General features: G+C 40.6%; 1 protein-coding gene across 5 annotated transcripts in view; it reads right to left on the reverse strand.

Moving 5' to 3' along the window:
- elmo1 (engulfment and cell motility 1 (ced-12 homolog, C. elegans)) overlaps window positions 1-19340 on the reverse strand; it is a 103218-nt gene that overhangs the window by 42181 nt on the left and 41697 nt on the right. For 2 of the 5 annotated variants that reach the window (XM_085148618.1, XM_085148619.1), the window contains exons 3-16: window positions 12815-12855; window positions 12557-12629; window positions 12411-12461; window positions 12141-12310; window positions 8799-8834; window positions 7004-7103; window positions 6335-6486; window positions 6142-6220; window positions 5126-5167; window positions 4808-4858; window positions 4268-4390; window positions 3624-3752; window positions 1421-1525; window positions 14-122 (exon numbers count right to left, since the gene is read on the reverse strand). In XM_085148618.1, coding sequence (XP_085004744.1) covers window positions 14-122; window positions 1421-1525; window positions 3624-3752; window positions 4268-4390; window positions 4808-4858; window positions 5126-5167; window positions 6142-6220; window positions 6335-6486; window positions 7004-7103; window positions 8799-8834; window positions 12141-12310; window positions 12411-12461; window positions 12557-12629; window positions 12815-12855 — 1261 coding nt within the window. The remainder of the gene's footprint in view (window positions 1-13; window positions 123-1420; window positions 1526-3623; window positions 3753-4267; window positions 4391-4807; window positions 4859-5125; window positions 5168-6141; window positions 6221-6334; window positions 6487-7003; window positions 7104-8798; window positions 8835-12140; window positions 12311-12410; window positions 12462-12556; window positions 12630-12814; window positions 12856-19340) is intronic. The other 3 variants (XM_085148620.1, XM_085148621.1, XM_085148622.1) reach the window with 3 other exon arrangements.

Genomic DNA, 19340 nt, shown 5'->3' on the forward strand with positions numbered 1-19340 from the left:
GATATAGACTTACGGAGCTCGCCCACTTTCAGAATCTCGCACAGCATCTTGGTCAGCTCGATGCTGCTGCGGCCGAACGGACACTCGTGTTTGTCTTCTCGACTGCTGTTCTCCAAGACAATCTGGAAACAAGAGGTTATAAAATAAGCCAGGCAAGAAATCGTATTTCCTCAGGGCTATAAAACAAAAAAAGACATTTCTGGTGAGTGTGTTGCCTGAAGGCTGAAAAAAAGCTCATTGCCCAGACTAATTAAAAAACTGAATGTTCCCTAATTTACAGTTACTGTTTTGTTGTTTTTTAATTTTTGTTTCTATATATTCGATAGAAAAGTTGATGATTTTTCACTGTAATTTAGTTTTTTTTTAATCTATTACTTAATTACTTTGGTGCAGAATGAAGAGCAGTGAGTGGTGTTTTTATCAGTAGGAAAAGCCATAATTTATGTCCTCCTTCGTATATTCCAAAGCCATCCAAGGGGCCGGATGGGAGTCTTTGCTGGGCCGATTCTGGCCCACAGATACCCCAGCTCTATGTGAAGAATAATTTGTGATGTTGCACTGTGTTCCACTCTGACAGGTTAACTGACAGGAATTAATAGCATTTACTGGGTTTGATTAAAGCAGATTCACTTGGAAAAGTGAAAAGTTGCTGGTTTAATTCCAGCCTGGGAAACAAATGCCCTTTGGAGTTGTGTCGGGAAGTCTATCCGGTGTAAAATCAAACATGCAGAGCTACCTGCTGCAGTGACAGGTGAGCATTAGCACGCAATGCATTTTTGACACTAATTAGGTGCAGGGGCCTTAAACCCTTTTAAAAGGGTTCAATGTCACACTGAAGGTATTTTTCCCATAAACACTGAGGTAGAAACTATAAGTCTTTTTCTTGACCTTATCTGACCCCTTAGAGCTCGTGGATTAACATAAATTAAATCTATACATAAAAGTCATCAGCAAAAACCCCCACTCTAATTACGTGGATGGTGGCAGCACGCCATAACTGAGGCCATCAAGGTCCCAATCATTTTAGCTGGCGACAGTTTAATTTGTGGAATTGAAGGCTGTGTTTTCTCCCACTGTTCGTCTGATAAGGGCTGAGCGGGCACGACTAACGCTTCTCTTTTCCCACAATCGTGTCATAATGATAAAAGCTGTATAAAATCATGCTGGCTATCATGGATGACAAAAAGCACTTAATGTCAGTGCAGCATTGTTTAGAGACTGGCGGTGAAAGAAATTAAATAAGTTTTATTGTCAGGGCTGAGAAGCCTCGTGAAATGCAGTTTTACTGAAAGATGTGTTGAGAACGAGCCAGAAACTTCACTGATTGAATGAGCTGGAGGGGAGTGAGGCTTTTGTAGGACACTACAGGAATCTCTGTGCGGCATTTGTGTATGCGTTAGGGTTGTACGTGCGTGCTTACCCTGATGTAAGCGTCCTGGTGGTGCCTGGCAAAGTACAGCATGTTATCCAGAGCCAGCATGCCTGGAGGAATCTGGGTGAAATCCACAGCTGGATTCACATGGTTCTGAGAGAAACAGAGGTGCAGTGTGAGACATATTTTTAAACACATTTCACCAAATCTCCTTTTTTAACCTTTAATCTCTTCGATATAATCAATTAAACATCCCGTTTCCCCTTTTCCCCCCAGCTGAGGGATCACATGCACAACATAAACACTCTCCTTCTGTCAGGGAGGAAACTTGGAGTTTTAGGGCCGCGTTAGTGGAGCAGGAGGTCGTCCTTTTAAAGACCCTCGAAGCTTTTGATTCCATTAAAGACAATGTTAATAAAAAAAACTAAACAAACAGTAGAAAAGTACTGAGGAGTGTGTGGGTGTGGATTGATCTGATTTATTCGCAGCAGGCTAGCAGTCTCAAATAACCCACTGTAATTAGATTTAGGTTAAAATAATGCAAAATTATAATTGGTGCAGACTTTATTTTTAAAACTAGAGCTCTGCCCACTTGAAATCTGTTAAGTAAAAACAAATACACAACTTGTCGCTGATTTTTAAACAGATATCTGGCAAATACATGATCTTCACACTCATGGCTGATACCCTGTAAGACCTACTACAATGGAAACTACTAAAAAGGTTGTTTTCCAAGCCTTGCTAGGTGTTTATATATATATCTGTCTGTTGAGAGTCTGAATAACTTCTACTAGTGTATAAACACATAAAATATCTTCCACTGTAGGTGAAATGCAAGATTATTGGGCTAAAAGTTGACATTTTGGAGATGGATATCATAGTTACGACACTAAACTCAAGTAAATTTCTCCAAACTGCCATAAGTAACTCTAACTGGAAGTGAAGGGCCATGGGGAAGGAACAATATGAAATACTAACTTATACTAAAATATTCAACAATATTCAACAATCAGACTCAAAACTTTTAAATAACAAAAACACAGGCACTACTTTTAACATCTAAATATTGCATCAGACATGCGGGAAGAAACCGTTTGTGCTGAAAGTCTGTCAGACGTAATTGTTTCCAGACATTGCAGACGACTAACAATTAAATGCACAGATACACGCGAAGACGCGTCGCTCCGAGACTCTTCTTGACTTTTAAATGTGACGCAGAATACTGAAGAGGACAGCGACAGGAAGACGAGTAAAGGAAGCGGTGGATGAAAGAGAAATGGAGGACAGTGAGACCTGGCTCATCAGTTTTGTAATTCTGCCTGACAGCAAGCAGACTTATAGGCTTAAACCAGAAATAGACTACGTGGCACATGCATATCTAATCAAATGTGAACAATCTCCCAGCATGTCCAACAATATCTACGGTATAGAAGTTGCGTATATTAGAAGGTAAACAACTTTTCTCAGTAGTGATAAGGCTGATCTAGAGAATGATGAGTTTTATATGTGTGCACGCGCAGTATGTATGTGTGTGTCTGTGCAAACTGAGGAGCACTGAAAGCAGACTAAGGATTTTTAGGGTGGGTTTTCTCCCCACAGTGGAGACAAGACAGGCCAATTTGGCCTTATCTCTACTGAACACACTGCAGTCGGAGTGTGAATGGGAAGAGCCCCGAAACGGCTCTGGGCTTACACCAAGCCACAGTGGCTTTACTTAAGTTCTTATGCCATAGTTAGACTGCTGCATACAACACAAAAGCAACACATAAACACACACACATTCCACAATACTATACTTATTTTGGTACATTGCATCCAAGGCTGTACAAAAAACGTAGCTACTGGGTATGAACAGCAAAGCCAAAGCATAAGCATCAGTAAACACTTTCCTGATGAGTTTATAGTCACAGGTTAATACGACATGATAGTCTTTTTCTTCTTTTCATTGTCAAAGAATGATGAATCAGTAACCTTTGGGTCATGACTATCCTGTGTAAGTGTGGAACATCCTCAGTTTCTCAGTGAGATCTCGGCTTCACTTGTGATATGTGGTTTTCAAAGACCACAGGAGCCAAAATCATTAACTTTAGAAAGTTTGCAAACCAGTGGGTGACATCATGTCAGCTTTGTTTATCTTTGATATACAGCCTGTTATTGCACTAGCTGCGATATGTTTAAAAGAAGCTTTTTTTTACCAGGAGGATAACATCAGAGAGGAAGCGGATTAACGAAGCCCTCTAAAAAGACTTACAATAAAGCCAAGCTTTTTGTAGTCGCGGGTGTACATCGACTTGCGTTTCTCAATGCTGCCGCTGTTGTTGGGCTCCAACTCTACGTCGAAGGCGATTCTCCGAAGCTCAAAGATGATGTCTCTCTGAGCCTGCACACACAGAGAGGAATGTTAAAGCGCTGCTCACAAACCCATCAGTCTTTTCTTCCATTTACCACTTTACAGTCTTAAAATCTTTCACCCTCATTCTCCATCGTCTGGGGTCTCGCAGCTCCATAGGCAATCTGGACAATAGCCAATTCCCCGATTTTAAATATTGAGCCAAAAATTATTATTATTTTGGATGATTCCAGCCCAAACAACCCACGAGCCACTGAACAAAAGATTAATGATTGTAAGAATGGGGGAAAAGGTACAAACACACATGGTAACAGAGTATATACGGCAAAAACAGAGTTTGTACAATTCCAACGAACTTGAAAGTCAGTGTCGTTACAGTGTTTTTCTATTCAGGGATGCTTTTAACGTATTAGCAGTCTGTTTGGGATCTTTGTTGAGCTGAGAAATGAAGCCGCTGCAGATGACATGCAAATCTGATGGTAATCTACCTCCCTCCCTCTTCACACCCACCACCACCCGTTTTGATTGACTGTCCCACTCCACACCTGGTCCTGAGGATCCATCTTGGTCATCATCCGGTCCTCGAGCAGGTTGAAGTTGAGAACCTGCAGCACATACAGCTGATGTGCCATCTCATCATTAATGGGCGTGTTGCTCCGGATCACATTCTGCATGGCGTAGAGGACAAATGGGAAAAGTAAAGGAGAGGGGAAAGGGTTTAGGGTCAGAAAGGCGAGAAGTGGATTTTGCCGGAGGACGACAAGATATGACAAAGAGGAATAAGAGGATTTGGACGTGAATGACGAGGATTAGAAGGCAGAAGGCAGATGAAGGAAAAGGGGACGGAGAATGAGATTTCACACAAGAGAGAGATGATGAAGAGACAAAAGGGAACAGGTGTGGAAAAAGTATCCACAAGAGATAACGACCAAGGGGGTGAAACAGAGAAAGATGTGGCAGGTGTCATTTTTGTCACAGAAGAGAGGTTGAAACGCGAACAGCAACAGAGAGAGACAAAGACAGAGAGGAGGAGACAGAGGAAGACACTGGAGGGGTAAAGAAGAGAAGGGTATGGATAGACTTACACTGAGAATGATGGAGCGCAGCTGTTTCTGGGCAAGAATATGGGCCATCTCCTAAAGGGGGAGAAAGAACAGTGGGGAGGAACAGGGAAGAGCGGGGGAGAGAGTGAGACACAACGCAGTATCAAGACAAAGCGTCTTAGGATTGTCCATGCTACGATGAGGAATTAAGGCGGGTAGAAATGAAAAATACATAATTAATTAATTAAACAAGTAAGAAAGCCATCCGAAAAAAAGGAACTTAAGAAGGGATACTAAATGCACTAACTGTTGTCTTCTACAGTGCAAACTACAAAGGGTGCTAATCAAGGGTGCACTTACTGTCAGGGGACAATTTAGGATGTCCACAATGTGCTCATCATACTACCATATCGTGTGCAGTGAAGAAACAAAGTCAGAGACAGAGAGACAGAGAGGGTGAGTGAGTGAGTGAATGTGGAGGAGAAAAAAAAAAAGTGTGAGAGGAGGTTAAAAAAAAAACATTTTCTGTCAGCGGAGCAGCCTGTGGCGAGAGGGGAGAAAGGGGGTGGGGGGCAACAGAGTCAGCAGAACGGTGACAGTCTGGGGGTTTGTAATAATAGGCCTACTGATGGTCGAGTCCTTAACGCACGCACACAGACACACAAAACACTCTCTGACCTTAGAGGAAAAACAAAACAAAAAGAGTGCAGCCAGCATCTCACATCTTCTACGTCACGCTGAAATAAACGATCACGATTAGTGTTAGTTTGTGGTCCCACATCACCGCGTTTTAAAAGCGGCCTGTTCGCAGAAATAACACAAACACGTAACCTGAGCTAAAAGAGAAACAGCTTGCTTGTCCCCTAAACAGAGTCTTATAAAACACAACATCATCTCTGAGCAAGCTCGGTGACAAAAAGTGTTAAATTGATAATAAACAGCCACACGCAGTCTGCTTTCAGCACTGCGGCGAAGCTCGTTTCGGTCTAGCGTGCCTTCAACTTTGTGTGCTGCGCAGGAGAAAGGCTCTGAGTTAGCATCATTCATTATTAATGTCAGAGCGCATCTCTGGACCCTATGGTGCTGGGGCAAGGGATCATGTGATGAGCTACAGGGCAACGCATGACATGTGTGAGAGAGCGTGTGTGTGGGAAAGACTGGAGAAATGGGAGCATGGTAGCACTTCTTTACACTTAGGTTTTATTTATTGCACTACACTGCAGATGTTTTATAGTTTCGTATACAAATGCACACCCACACACAAAGACACAGTTAGACACTGTTAGAGTTGAAAAATGCTGATGACTGCAACATGAAATGATCCACGATACAGTATATGCAGTGTATTTGTGTGTGTGCGTGCACCGCAGCCTCACCTGTCTCTTCTCCTCAGGAGCTTTGAGGAATAAAGCATTGATGACAGCTATAGTGTAGGTCTGAATGTCTTGATCAGTCCTGTAATTAAAACACAGTCCAAATAGGAGTTAAAGGCATTTATCACTATGAAGCTTTTCAGAAACCAGCGAGCTCGATTAATGTTAAAAAAGATTTACGGCTTCGTTCACGTACCCCTGAAGATGCGGGATAAGCTGTCCAATGGTGATCTCTTGTGCCACCTTGTGGTAAAGATCCTGACTGTTGAGCACCATGGACTCCAGGATCGCCAGGGAACGCTGCAGCACTGCCGTGTCCATGGCCGTCTTGTTCACGAAGCTGGCAATCTGAAAAAAACAGGGCAAAGCGTTTAGAGGATCTGTCGCAGACACGGTTAAATTTTGCATAGCAATTTTTGATTCAAAAACAAGGCAATAGGATCCTGGAAAAATAGGATGGAAAAAAATTAGCAAGATTTCATAACTTTTAAAAGTTTAAATTCAAACTTAGGTACAAACTCTGAAAACATGTTTTAAAAAAACACATTTTATAAAAAAAAAAAAAAAATAGAAACACTTTGAGATGAGGAAAAAAATTAAACACACATCTCATAATGTACACAAGCAATTTTCTTTTTAGAGTATTTTTGCATTTAATGTTTATGTCCTGAAAATCGGACCATTGCCAAACAATTTTATAGACATTGAGCTTCGGGACATTATCATAGGACGAGCTTCATTGCAGAGGCTGTAAATGTCATGATGTAAATGTTCAATCAAAGCTTTATTCAGCAAATAACAACAGCACTCTGAATGCCGTTAATAAATCAGGGCTGCCTTTAATGAAACGTTTTCTTGGTCTGACCTTTTTGATGAATGCCACAGAGAAAGTGTCCCAGGAGACGATGCTGTGGTCCATAAGCTCCACAAAGGCCGTCAAAGTGAAGGACAGCAAGTCTCCAAAACTAAAGGGCAGGACACATAGAGACACACAAACCATAGGACGCTTCTCTCTAGCAGATGGCTTGGAGCAGTGTATAATCTGCAAAGCCCTGATGGCTTGGAAGGCAACAAGGGGCGAGCGGTAGGCACAAACAGAGAAAATGGTGCATATGAAAATAAATTCAATGCCGCAACCAGGCTGGCTGAAGAAAGACAGAAGACAGGCGGAGGAGAGAAGAATAAATGGGGACAGAGGCTTGAGATGCAGTGCAGACAAACTGGCCTTCGAGAAACAGCAGGGGCCATCAGAAAATCAGCAGGAGCCGGGCAGCACAGGGCGGCGTTCAATCAGGACCAGAAAGCTATGTTATAGAGTGAAGTCATGCAGTTACACAAATATCAAGAGTAATCAATCAGCTCTGCAAGAGTCACAGGGGAGCCAAAGCAAGGACCACATTAAACAGCCTCCACTTCATATTTCTGCTGCATGAACTTAATGAAAAAAAATTGCAAATGATGAAATATAGAAGCTTTTACTTCCTCACAAATCACAGCAGTAGGAGTTTCTGGAGTTACATTACCTTTCTACTTAACTTTTACATGAGTTTTGGGATTTCTGGCCTTTTATTAGTTTCACCAGTAGCTTTTACAGTACTGACCTCTACTGCTTACAACTGGCATTGCTCAGGCAAATACTGTGACCTGGACTAAACGTGTTGCTCATTGTTTATCCTACACTGATTTACTGTTAGGTGCTTTAGTAGATGCAACATGAAAATATAGCAAACACCTATGGAGCTATAGTCGAATACAATAAATGTTTGACTAAAAAATTTTGGCATCTTTCCTGAAACTTCTATCGAGAAGAAAAAAAAGATACATTTTTAAGTTTGTTTACAAAAGTGAAGAACGGCGTTTTAAACACAACAGAGTGGCATCCACCGTCAAATCAGCAAACCAGACACCAAAGATAAAATAATAAGAAATGCTTTCAACACACGGGTCAGTACTGCTGCATGGTACATGATTAGTAACAGTCATTAGTAACCCACAGCTGAAGAATGAAGAGGCCTTTGCGGACGGTATTGGGCATTTTGATGTAGTTACTGTAACTAGTAAATGCTTAATGAAATCGAGGAACACTGAAATTAGAGGATAGATTATTTAAGATAAAGAAAGAGAAGAAAATCGTATTTGACAGATGGATGATGATCCTAATGTGTGATGTCTTCATGTGTGATGTGCTATTGGCTAATAATGTAAAAGGAAAAAAGTAGCTGAAGTCTAATAGTGAGTGCAGAGGCAATCCACCTCACCCTGAGCACTATTTAGGAAAGAAGACCAAGATTTAATTCAATGTAAGCACCGACTAAAACTAATAAATTAGCTCCGCTGAACCCCAAATGGCCACAGCAATATCTGATCTGGTTTTTATAGATTTCTCACGGCATTACATTTTTAGAAATAAATCATGGCCTTCCAACAGTCTGAGGCAAAGACGTAAGAAGATTATTTTGCCCAAAACCACATGCAAATAAATAAAAATAAAAATTTAAGTGATTTCAAAACAGAAGCCTGTAAATGGCTGTGTTAAACACATAATTATAGTAATTCCCCATAAGGCTTTGGGGCCAGAGTCTTCATCATGCAGACTCAGGCAGCAGGTTAGGAAGAGCACAGAGTCAATGACGTTACCCGGGGGGATGGGAGGGGCTTACCATGGCTTCATAATCTTTTGCAGTTTCTGATAGCGCCTGTAAAGAGAAACTTAGGTGTCACAGGTGGGAAACACACAACAAAACCTTAAAGTCTCAGCAGGGAGCAACACAAATCACAATCTTTTAACAATAAACATCCCTCAAAGAGACCAGACTCTAAGGAGGTCCACTCTCATACACGGAAGAAGGATTCCTTACTGTGCAAATGTAAAACAAGTCTCAATGTAAACAACTTTAATACACCGACTCAAAATAAACACTTTGGATTGCTAAGGGGCTCAAAGCATGCCAAGCAGAAACGGCTGACAAAGCAGCTTGCTGCAGACCTAATGTGCCACAGTGAGCATAACGAAACGGGAGTTTGGCACATTTCAAAAAGCAGAGACCAACTCGTAAATATGTGACAGGTGCAGTGGGAGAAATGTCTTACGCTAAACAAGCAAAAGGAAGCAACATCTGCAGAGAATTAACTTTCCCTGAATAGATTCGAGATGACAGGTGCACTCATGAAGTTCAGCGATACTACCCATGTGTGCAAAAATCAGCTAATATGAGGTTGTCTCCATGTGCACCTCTGTATTGCTTCAGAGATCTGGCAGTCTGCTTCTGACCACATGCATCTGGGCTCTGGGTTTCAGCATGGATCTCAAACTTCAGCTTCTGTGTCCAACTGATTCAACCTTTATGTCGTGGATCATCACTGCTAGGAAGATCCAGGTCTCAGACTAGACTAGCTGAATAGCTCAAAGACATTTGATAAGCATGCACTGAGACAAGAGGGCAAACATGGGTATGGAGTGAATTTACCATGAATTCATCTCCCAGGGTCAGACTGTTAATTTGGAGAAATCTGATAGAACAGGATTGGTCAGAACGGGACTTCCTGGAAGCGATCTACAAACAGCAGCAGCCCTGGAAACGAGGGCCAGGTCCAGAAAGAGACAACCTTCATGGGATTTAAACAAGGGACATTTTTTTTGCTCTTAATGAGTGTAGTTGCAGAACTTCTTAATTTCACCTGCTAAAACAAACTAAAAACTGTTTTAACAGTGGGGTTTGATTTCAGTATCAGTGTTCCTTTTACTCTGTAAATCCAGTTTTCAAAGGGATGACACTGCTAATAAGGTACAATTCAATGGAATAATGTTTAGAACAGGTTTTGTGAATTTAACAGGCAAAATTATGCTGGGAGCTAACAAGACAAAAACAGAAAAAACATGAATGACAATATCAAGGTGGCAGCATATGTTAAACCTGGTCAAAGAAGACCGAAGTTGATAGTAAGGGTGGCGGTGTTAATCAGTTTGAAGTTGCACTGCACATTCTGAACGTGTGTCAAACCACAGTATGAGTTGCTCCATGTTTTTGTCAGTAGAGGGCAATGTCTGCCTTAAACTCATGGTGATCAGCTGGGCAGCTGATCTACACATGAATATTGTGCAGCATCTTTGGCAGAAGCATCAGATCACAGAACTGCTCTGCCCTCATGAGTCTCGAGCACAGAGCCTCTTGAATAATTACAGTTCACCAAGTTGGTTGGCAGGCACACTAATGAGTGTGTGTGTGTGTGTGAGAGAGAGAGAGAGAGTGTGTGCGTTAGCCTCTGATACCTATCTGCATGCCTGTTTCATAAGCTCCTTCTGTTGAGATGGAAATGCAGCAGAACCACTCACCCTGCTCTCTTTTGCTTACACGTGCCGCTCAAACTCTCCAGCCCTGAATAGGATTTGATGGGAATTTAGATGAAAAACATATTTAATCAAAGGTCCAGGAGCAACAGGAGGAACCTCGGTGCTGCTGTGACAGCTCCTCGCATTAAGATCAAATATTTGCTAATTTGAACATCATATTCAAAAAGGAGAAGAGGCCTCACTGATTTCCTGTCAAGCTGTACCCACAAACACTAGATCACTGAGTGGTTTCTGCTAAGAAAAAAGCCATTACATGTCTAACCAGAATTTGAACCTTCATTTAAAAGCAATCATGAGCGTGACAAGACGACACCTGCACAAAAAAACTGCAGTTCTTACTTTGGGTTTTCACTGCGCTTCTGTCGGGACACGTTGAATGTCGTGTGTTTATAACCACGCATTAGGTGCAAAACAACTCTTCAATCTATCGTTTCTCTCCCTGGAAAAAAGAAGGGCTGGATAATGGGAATTGCACGAAGCAGAAAACGAGCACGTCTCGCACGGCTGGCCGCTCCTGCCCTCCCTGCCAGTTTGCACCGTCCATCTACTTCTGTGTGACTGCGTGTACGTTTTGCTCTCATACTGTAATTCAACTCTTGGTTCTGGCGAGCTCTTTGCACTCCCCGCAGCATGCCACTGGCACAAACCCCATCTCCCTCGCCCACCCACTCCCCTCCCCTGGCATCACGGCTGAGAAGTTTCACCTCAGCGAAAAAAGTCCTCGCTTTAACCTTCAGTTGAGACGGTCTCCAGGGCACCGCGCCTGCCCTCCACCCCCCACCTCAACACACACTGTGAGTTTTTGGATGTGCTGAACATGCAAAAGGCAGAGTATTTCCTCTCAGCTGTGTGCAATATCACTATCATGGTCACCAAAGATGAACAGGAGCTGCTGGGCACTGTGTGAACCTGTTCTTCCCTTTGCAGCACAGGGTAGCATTGTTGAACCCGAGGCAAAACCTATGCACAAGGTTAGGGTTATCATTCAGCGCAAATGTACGACTGATTATTTCATGCAGTGTATATAATGACATTTGCTATATGACCTAATAACATCCGCACAACCCTGCAGCACGCTGAGATAAAAGCGTTCCACATCAAAGGCATCTTCACAAAGATGGCGATGACACGAGACACCAGTAAAATAAATCCAGCTTAACAGAGTGAACTGAGGAATGTCAGTGAATGAGCAGGCCAGTCAGCTGCTGTATATGCTTTGAACTTAACCGGTCAGACTGCACAGTGCAACTCCAAAGACCCCCTTTTATTCTCACTGAAATCGGAGATCCACCTGAATACCATCCAAACCCGCAGCCCTTTTAAATAATGCTGGGATCCTGTTACAAATTTGTGGTTCGTTATATCAGGCCTGTGAAAAATAATGTCAGCAATATGTGAAATTAAATATGGTAAGATTTGAATTAGGTATCCCATCGAACTGGAGTCTGTGTTTGCTAGTTTTGATGGATCACATTCTTGAGTCAAAGTCTAATATTGCCACATAAATCCAAAATCCAGAGTAAAACATTGGAAGGATGTACTCTTCCCTGCTCCCTATAACACACGCACAAACAAAAAAGATGCTGCAGGGGAAAACGGTGCAAACAAGGCAAATCCAAACAGCAAAAGAAACAGTCTTCTTCTCACTTACTCAGTCCCACTTTCCACCATCTGAGTGAGCAGCGAGATACCATCGAGGTTGATGAACTCCTGGGCGAAGGTGATATCCCGGGACGCGTTAGCCAGGTCCTTAAGAGCCTCCAGCTTGGCGTCCATGCTTGATGACTGGATCCGTTCATGAAGCTGCACTGCCGTCTGGTACTGGAGGGCAAAAGGGAAAAGGAAACAGGATGTGTCCCAGATTGTGAACGATTTCATACGTATTCACAGAATTTGTTTTTTCAAATGGCAAAACACTTACAGGAGAGGTGGTTAAACGAAGGATCGAGCCGTTCTTAATGTCGCTGCGATTCTGTGGAGGATTACAAGGACACAAGCAGAAGTTAGTGTGCACTTCAGGCCTTTATATCCCCCTCTTGGATACAGCAGCTTTGCAGATGAGCAAACCTTTTCTGTGATGTAGAAATTTGTTGCGTCAGCAATCTGCAGAGCAAAGTTTTCAGGGCTCCCCAAGGACCACCTAAAAGGCATTGGATAGAGACAAAATACACTGTGTAATTGGTTTAAAAGTGCATTAAAAACAGCAAATTAAAAAACAGCAAATAGGATTCAAGTATGGGGGTAGGGGACAGTTAAATTCAAATCCAAAAGACATGAACTAGTGCATACATTAAAAAAAAAAAAAAAAAGCAAATGAAGACTTACCCCTCGCATACTTCTTTAATGATGGCTGAGAGAGGCTTTTTCTGGGAATTAAAAAAAAAAGAGGCAAAACTACATTTAGTTCACAGTCTAGTACTGAGTTCCTAAAACAACAGGCAATTCAGAGAGGGCTGCAATTATTTTATATTGCGGGACTGGCACAATGAGAGGCTGTTCTTCAGGAGCCTGTATTTATCCAACTGCTGATGTGGGATCATCGACCATGGCTGCTGCACCGCTTCATTCATTATTACTGATTCAGTGTTTCTGCAGCGGTGCAGAGTACATCTTTTTAAGAACCACATTTACAGTTTCACAGCTAAAAAATTGAATGAAGATTCGATGAAATATACAGAAACCCCTCAGTGCCCCTGGAAGCCTAAAACAAGATACTATCTAAAGTGAAACAAGTTTCTTAATCTAGATCTGGGGACATCTAATAACAGCCTTAGTATACCAGCAGTGAAAGATTTAGCATTACGAGTCAACTCATGTTGAGGCCAACCTTCCCGCCCCGAGGGGCAAAGGCTACACTAAAACTTTGATGTTTTATGATGTTTTTATTACAACGTGCTGACGTCAGCCTGCTTTCACAACAACATGCTGATGTCTAACCTTTGACCTATGATCTTGAAGCATTACATACTAAAATGGAGTATTTTATTATCTTTAACCATATTATTGGATTAAAACTTGAGATTTTATGGTGTCATTGAAAAAATAAAATGTGTGTTGTACAGCTCTCTCCATGCCCTTTCATATAATATATTACTCAGTATGGTTTCTTAAAAATTTTTTCAGTGTTAACTTTGACCTTGGGTGCTAGCTATAAAGTAGCAGAGCCAAATGCTCAGCTAACCTATGTACTCTGGTCCTGCAGGGTCTGGTATATTGTTGTGAAGTTTGAGAACAGACAAACAAACTGAGCCAGTTACACAATGTTTACTCATTACGTAGTTGGGGCAGCACCTTTTTTAAATGACTTTGATCAACCATAGGTCATAGTAAATATTATAAGAACAAGTAAGAAAGAATATTACCACAAATTATTGGAGCAAAGTAGAAGTAACACACAAGAAACATGGAGGATATTAAATAGTATAATCAAAAAGGGCTCAAAAAATAAGAATTATCCAGATTATTTTAAAAAAGATAAAGATATTGTGCTTGATAAAACTAAAGACATTGCAAATGAATTTAATGATTTCTTTGTAAATGTTGGCTTTAATTTAGCAAAAGAAATTCCAGAGTCAAGAAATAATAACGACCTAAATAAACATATTACTCAGAATGTGTCCTCCATGTTTATTGGTGCTGTAACTCATAGAGAAATAATTAACATTGTGAAGACATTTAAAAATAAAAAGTCCACTGACTGTTTTGGTATTGACATGATATTAGTTAAAAGTATTATAGAATATATAGTGCAACCTTTCGCATACATTTGTAATCTGTCCTTTCAAACTGGTGTATTTCCCTCACAAATGAAAATAGCAAAAGTTATTCCAATCCATAAAAACGGAGAGAGAAGTCAGTTTACCAATTATAGGCCAATATCACTACTCCCACAGTTCTCAAAAATTTTAGAAAAGTTATTTGTTAATAGACTTGATAAATATATTGAGAAGCATAATCTCCTAAGTGATAACCAATATGGCTTTAGAGTGAAAAGGTCCACTTCGATGGCAGTGATGGAACTTGTAGAAGGGATATCTAATGCTATAGATAATAAGGAATATACTGTTGGTGTTTTTATAGACTTAAAAAAGGCGTTTGATACGATTGATCATTCTATATTAATGAATAAACTAGAGAGATATGGCATAAGAGGGTTAGCATACAAGTGGATGAAAAGTTACCTGGATGACAGATATCAATATGTCGAATTCAATAATGTAAAATCTAAGCAGTTGAAGGTAACTTGTGGTGTTCCTCAGGGCTCTGTGCTGGGCCCTAAATTATTTATATTATACATAAATGACATATGTAGCATTTCCAAACTGTTAAAATGTGTATTGTTTGCTGATGATACTACTCTGTATTGCTCAGGTAAAAACCTAGAACAGCTTCTGACTACAGCGGAAAAGGAGTTAAATATATTAAAAAACTGGTTTGATGTAAATAAGTTATCATTAAATATAAAGAAAACAAAATTGATTATTTTTGGCACTAGACAAATGAAAAATGTATCTAAAATCAGGGTTAATGGAATTGAAATTGAAAGAGTGTACGAAAATAAATTTCTTGGAGTGATAATTGATGATAAGCTGAGTTGGAAGTCTCATATAAACCATGTGAAAACAAAAATGTCAAGAACCATTGCTATTCTCTATAAAACAAAGCATGTCCTGAACAAAAAATCATTATACACACTCTATTGTACTCTGTTGCTTCCATATATGACTTACTGTCTGGAGATATGGGGTAATGCATATAAAACGAACACTCTTCCTATTTTCAAGTTGCAAAAAAGAGCTATAAGAATTATAAACCAATCAAACTATATAGAACCAACTAACATTTTGTTTATTAATCTGAATACCCTGAAATTTTATGATTTAGTTGAATATAAAATGGCACAGATAATGTATAAAGCACAAAATAACTTGCTTTGCCCCAGTACTCAGAAGCTGTTCAAAGTCAGAGAGAGTCAATATGACTTAAGGGGAACAGATTTCTTTAAAAAAAAAACAAGATAAGGACAAATATAAAGCAGAGATGTGTTTCTGTTAGAGGAGTTAACCTGTGGAATAGTTATGACAGTGATTTAAAAAGGTGTCGTTCATTTTCCTTGTTTAAAAATATGTTTAAAAATAGAGTATTAGAAAAATATATATATCAAGAATGAAAAGAGCAAAAAAAACAAAAACAAAAAACAAAAAAACCTCTTGATTCTTTTGCTTTGATGTAGTTACTTATCTAAGGTGGAAAGTTTTTTGTTTTTTTGTTTTTTTCTTGTTTGTTTGTTTTGTTTTTGCTTTGTTTTATTATTTGCTTCGAGCCCTGTGTACAGGAGCTGCATGCTAAAAGATCTTTTGTTAAAAGGGTTGGCGTAATAAGCAAATGCTTCAGCCAATACCTTTTGATTAGCCTTGTCTCATGCTTTCTTGCTTTGTGGTAGATCTTTGTTCTGTCTTCACTGAGATATTTGAATGCTAATCAATAAAAACATATCACTCACACTCAACCAAAGATAATAAAAGTACAGAAAAACGATATCAGGTTCTGAATCAGGAAACTTCATTTTCTGCTGGGCCAATTCTAACCACCCTTTTCTTTAAATTCTTCCCCCCCAAACGCGTGAAGATGGATTCGTTTGAGTATCTATATATCAAAATATACAAGCATCGCAGCTCATATTGCATTATTGCTTTATTGCTGGGGTTTAGCCCAGACAGTAAGAGAAGCTGCGGTGATGAGGACAGACAGACAAAAGATAACGATGGCAGGATGGTGGGCATATATGACAAGGAAAGAAAGGCAGAGTGGTGACAGAAAAAGAGGGTGGGCTGTTTGTGAACAAAAGGGAGAAGGGGAATAAACAAAAGCAGGAAAACGTATGTGAAAGGAAAAAGTGTACACATAAAAGGAGTTTGAGTCTTTTTTTTCCCCTGCTCTCAGTGTACTTATAAAAACAATGCGGCTAATAACGAGGACAACAAACAGAGATGGACACAGAAAGATGAAAAATTAGGAGCATGCGAGATGTGTATGAGGAGGGAAGCCGAGATAAAGAAATGCTAATCAGTGTTAACTTAATATCTGCTTGCTTGCCACTGCCATCATCCTCAGGCTCTGTGGAGATACAGTATGCTGCCAGGCTACATGCATAATCTCTATACAAACTCACGCAAACACAAACACTCATCAAAGTACTCGACGCTACAACCAAGTTTTCAGCTATTTAACCCCCATATTTACCTTAACCCCCCCCCCTTCACAAAAACATTTTAAATGTTGCATCAAAGACATTTTTAATCATTTTTGGGAAAAATAAATGCTCTTAGAATTTAGTGCCAGTTACATGTTTCAACCAGAGGCATGTTTTCCACTGTGTTGCATCACTTCTTCTTTTAAAAAACACTCAGAAGGCATTTGGGAGCTAAAAGGGACCGATACTGTAGCTCTGAAAGTGAGTATTTTCAGTGGTGACGCTGACAGACATGGATTGCAGAGAGTCCCTCTTTCATTACAGATTATGCTGCAGTAACACAAGCAGAATGTGGTTTGGCATTTCAGGAATAAGCAAACCCTTCCTAGAAAATGTTGCTCCAAAACCTGCATATGTGCAACATTTGCATGTCATCCAAGCCGCTGCGCGCTAAGAAGCCATCGTGGATGCTGGCTTGTTATTTTTCCCACGACAGCAACTGAAGCTCAGAGGATGGAGCATTCATGATTAAAAAAGAAAAAACAAATCTGATTTTGATTACTTCCTTGCTTACAGAGATTTCTTCAGCCTCTCAGAATCATTCGGTTTTTGCAGATGATGCAACTTTAGGATTAAAAACTTCATTGTTAAATTGCTGAATTATTTGGCAGCTCTTGACAGAGTAGTAAAACCCTTCCCGTGTTAACTTCTCAGTGAATCATCCTCTCTGGTAAACTCTTTTTATACCCAGTCATGCTAATGTGAAATAAGAGAGAAACACAGAGATGCTTCCAGTGACCCTACTTTATATGTTGCCTATTATGTACCTATAAATACAAGCAGTTCTCCAAGCTTTAAACTGACTCTGTTTTCCCATCTACCATTTCCCTGTCTAACCTCCCACTACATCTTCCTCTCCTTTACTATTACTTTCAACCCACACGAGCCACTTTGTTTAACTTACTGTAAGCCCAGTCAGGAGTACAGTTCAAGGGTAGCACCTACATAACCGGAATTCACTTTGTACAAAGGTGAAAAGCAAAGCTGTGGTCTATAAGATCCTATACCACCCACTAGATTTCAGTTCCTGTTACTCCACACAATAGTTTATCTAAGGAGTTATTCCACTTTAGCACATTTAGTGGTTATTCTTTTTTTTCCCCTCCTCCGAGATCATTTATATGCAATAAAGCATGACCCGCTAGAAGCTGCTAGACATTTTTGCACATTCACTGAAGGTATTTAGTCTTATTTCACTCAAGGAAACAGTTTAATATATCCCTCTGGGCTTTTCTTCTATTAACCACTGTGCTTAGATGCGTGCACACAAGCACACACCAAAATATAAATAAATGCCTTTATTTTATGTTTTCTACCTTTTAACCACAGCAGTGACACTAATCTAAAACCAATTTTAGCACATTACCTAAAATTAAGCGGGGTGTTAGTCTTAGAGTTTGTTTCTTGCTCCTTTCCACCTGCAAACATTCCTCTCATCCCTGTACTCCACCAGAAACCCCACCACCCAATCCTCCCCCAGTTTCTCTATTGCCTTTCTGATAAACAAAAAGCAATAAAACACTTAAAAACAACTGTCTAAACTTGTAGCGATTCCTCCGCATTCCTACATAAAGGTTGGACTTTTGTGCCTGAAGATGTTTGGAGAGATACAGAAATCACAGAGACACACACCGAAGCAGATGTAGCCTAAACACACTCACGCGTGCACTGCAGAGGCGCATATACAAACAGACAGAAATAAAAAAAATACACATATTTATCGGCATGCTCGGCATGGATACAGGCACATGCATGCGCACACACAGCAAATAAGCATGCACACGCATGAACAGTAACAACTATCCATGTTGCCACACAAACACACCCACGCACATTTTCACTTAAGCAGAATTTTACCTGCGTAAACAAAATTTACACATACAAGTTTTCAGGCATGTACACACACACACACACACCAAACACACACACACACTTTCTCTGGGTATCAAAACAGCTCGAGCTGCAGAAGCCCACTCCCCGTCGCATGAGTCAGACAGCCATATGCTGCTGCAGGGCCTATTGTACAGAGGAGATGCAGAGGGAGGAGGAAGAGGTGGGGGTTGATGGTGGAGGACAAGAGAGGAAGAGGCACAGCGCGCGCAAGTTTCGCAGTCACAACAAAACACGGGGAGGAGGAGTGCGAGGGGGGAGCGAACAAGAGCGAAAGCAAAGAAGGACAAAGAGGAGGAAGGCAACACAGAGGTGGAACAAGAGGAAGATGACAGGGAGAGATAAAAGGAGGTGGAGGAGGAGGAGAGGTGGCTTAAAGAAGTAAAGACAGACCTAAGCAAAGCTAAAGGCAATCTACTCAGACTGGAACAGCGCTGCTGATAAGGGGGGGCATTTAATACAAAAACCACACCCCTAAATCTCTACTTAAGTGTTTAAAGCACCAGAAGCACATGTACTTCACAGTTCAACACTTCATTCATTAGTTCATCCATTGAGAAGGGCAGTTGTGACTCCGGTTACCACGGTGACTCATAGCTTTTACAATCATTAGCCCATCTGTGAGTCACACAAACAACAAACAGGCCAATTTATAAAACTGTATGTGCAATCAAACAAAGTAACAGCAAAAATGTCACCCCCCCCCCA

Source organism: Neolamprologus multifasciatus, chromosome 22, assembly GCF_963576455.1.
Source record: "Neolamprologus multifasciatus chromosome 22, fNeoMul1.2, whole genome shotgun sequence".
Taxonomy (NCBI): domain Eukaryota; kingdom Metazoa; phylum Chordata; class Actinopteri; order Cichliformes; family Cichlidae; genus Neolamprologus; species Neolamprologus multifasciatus.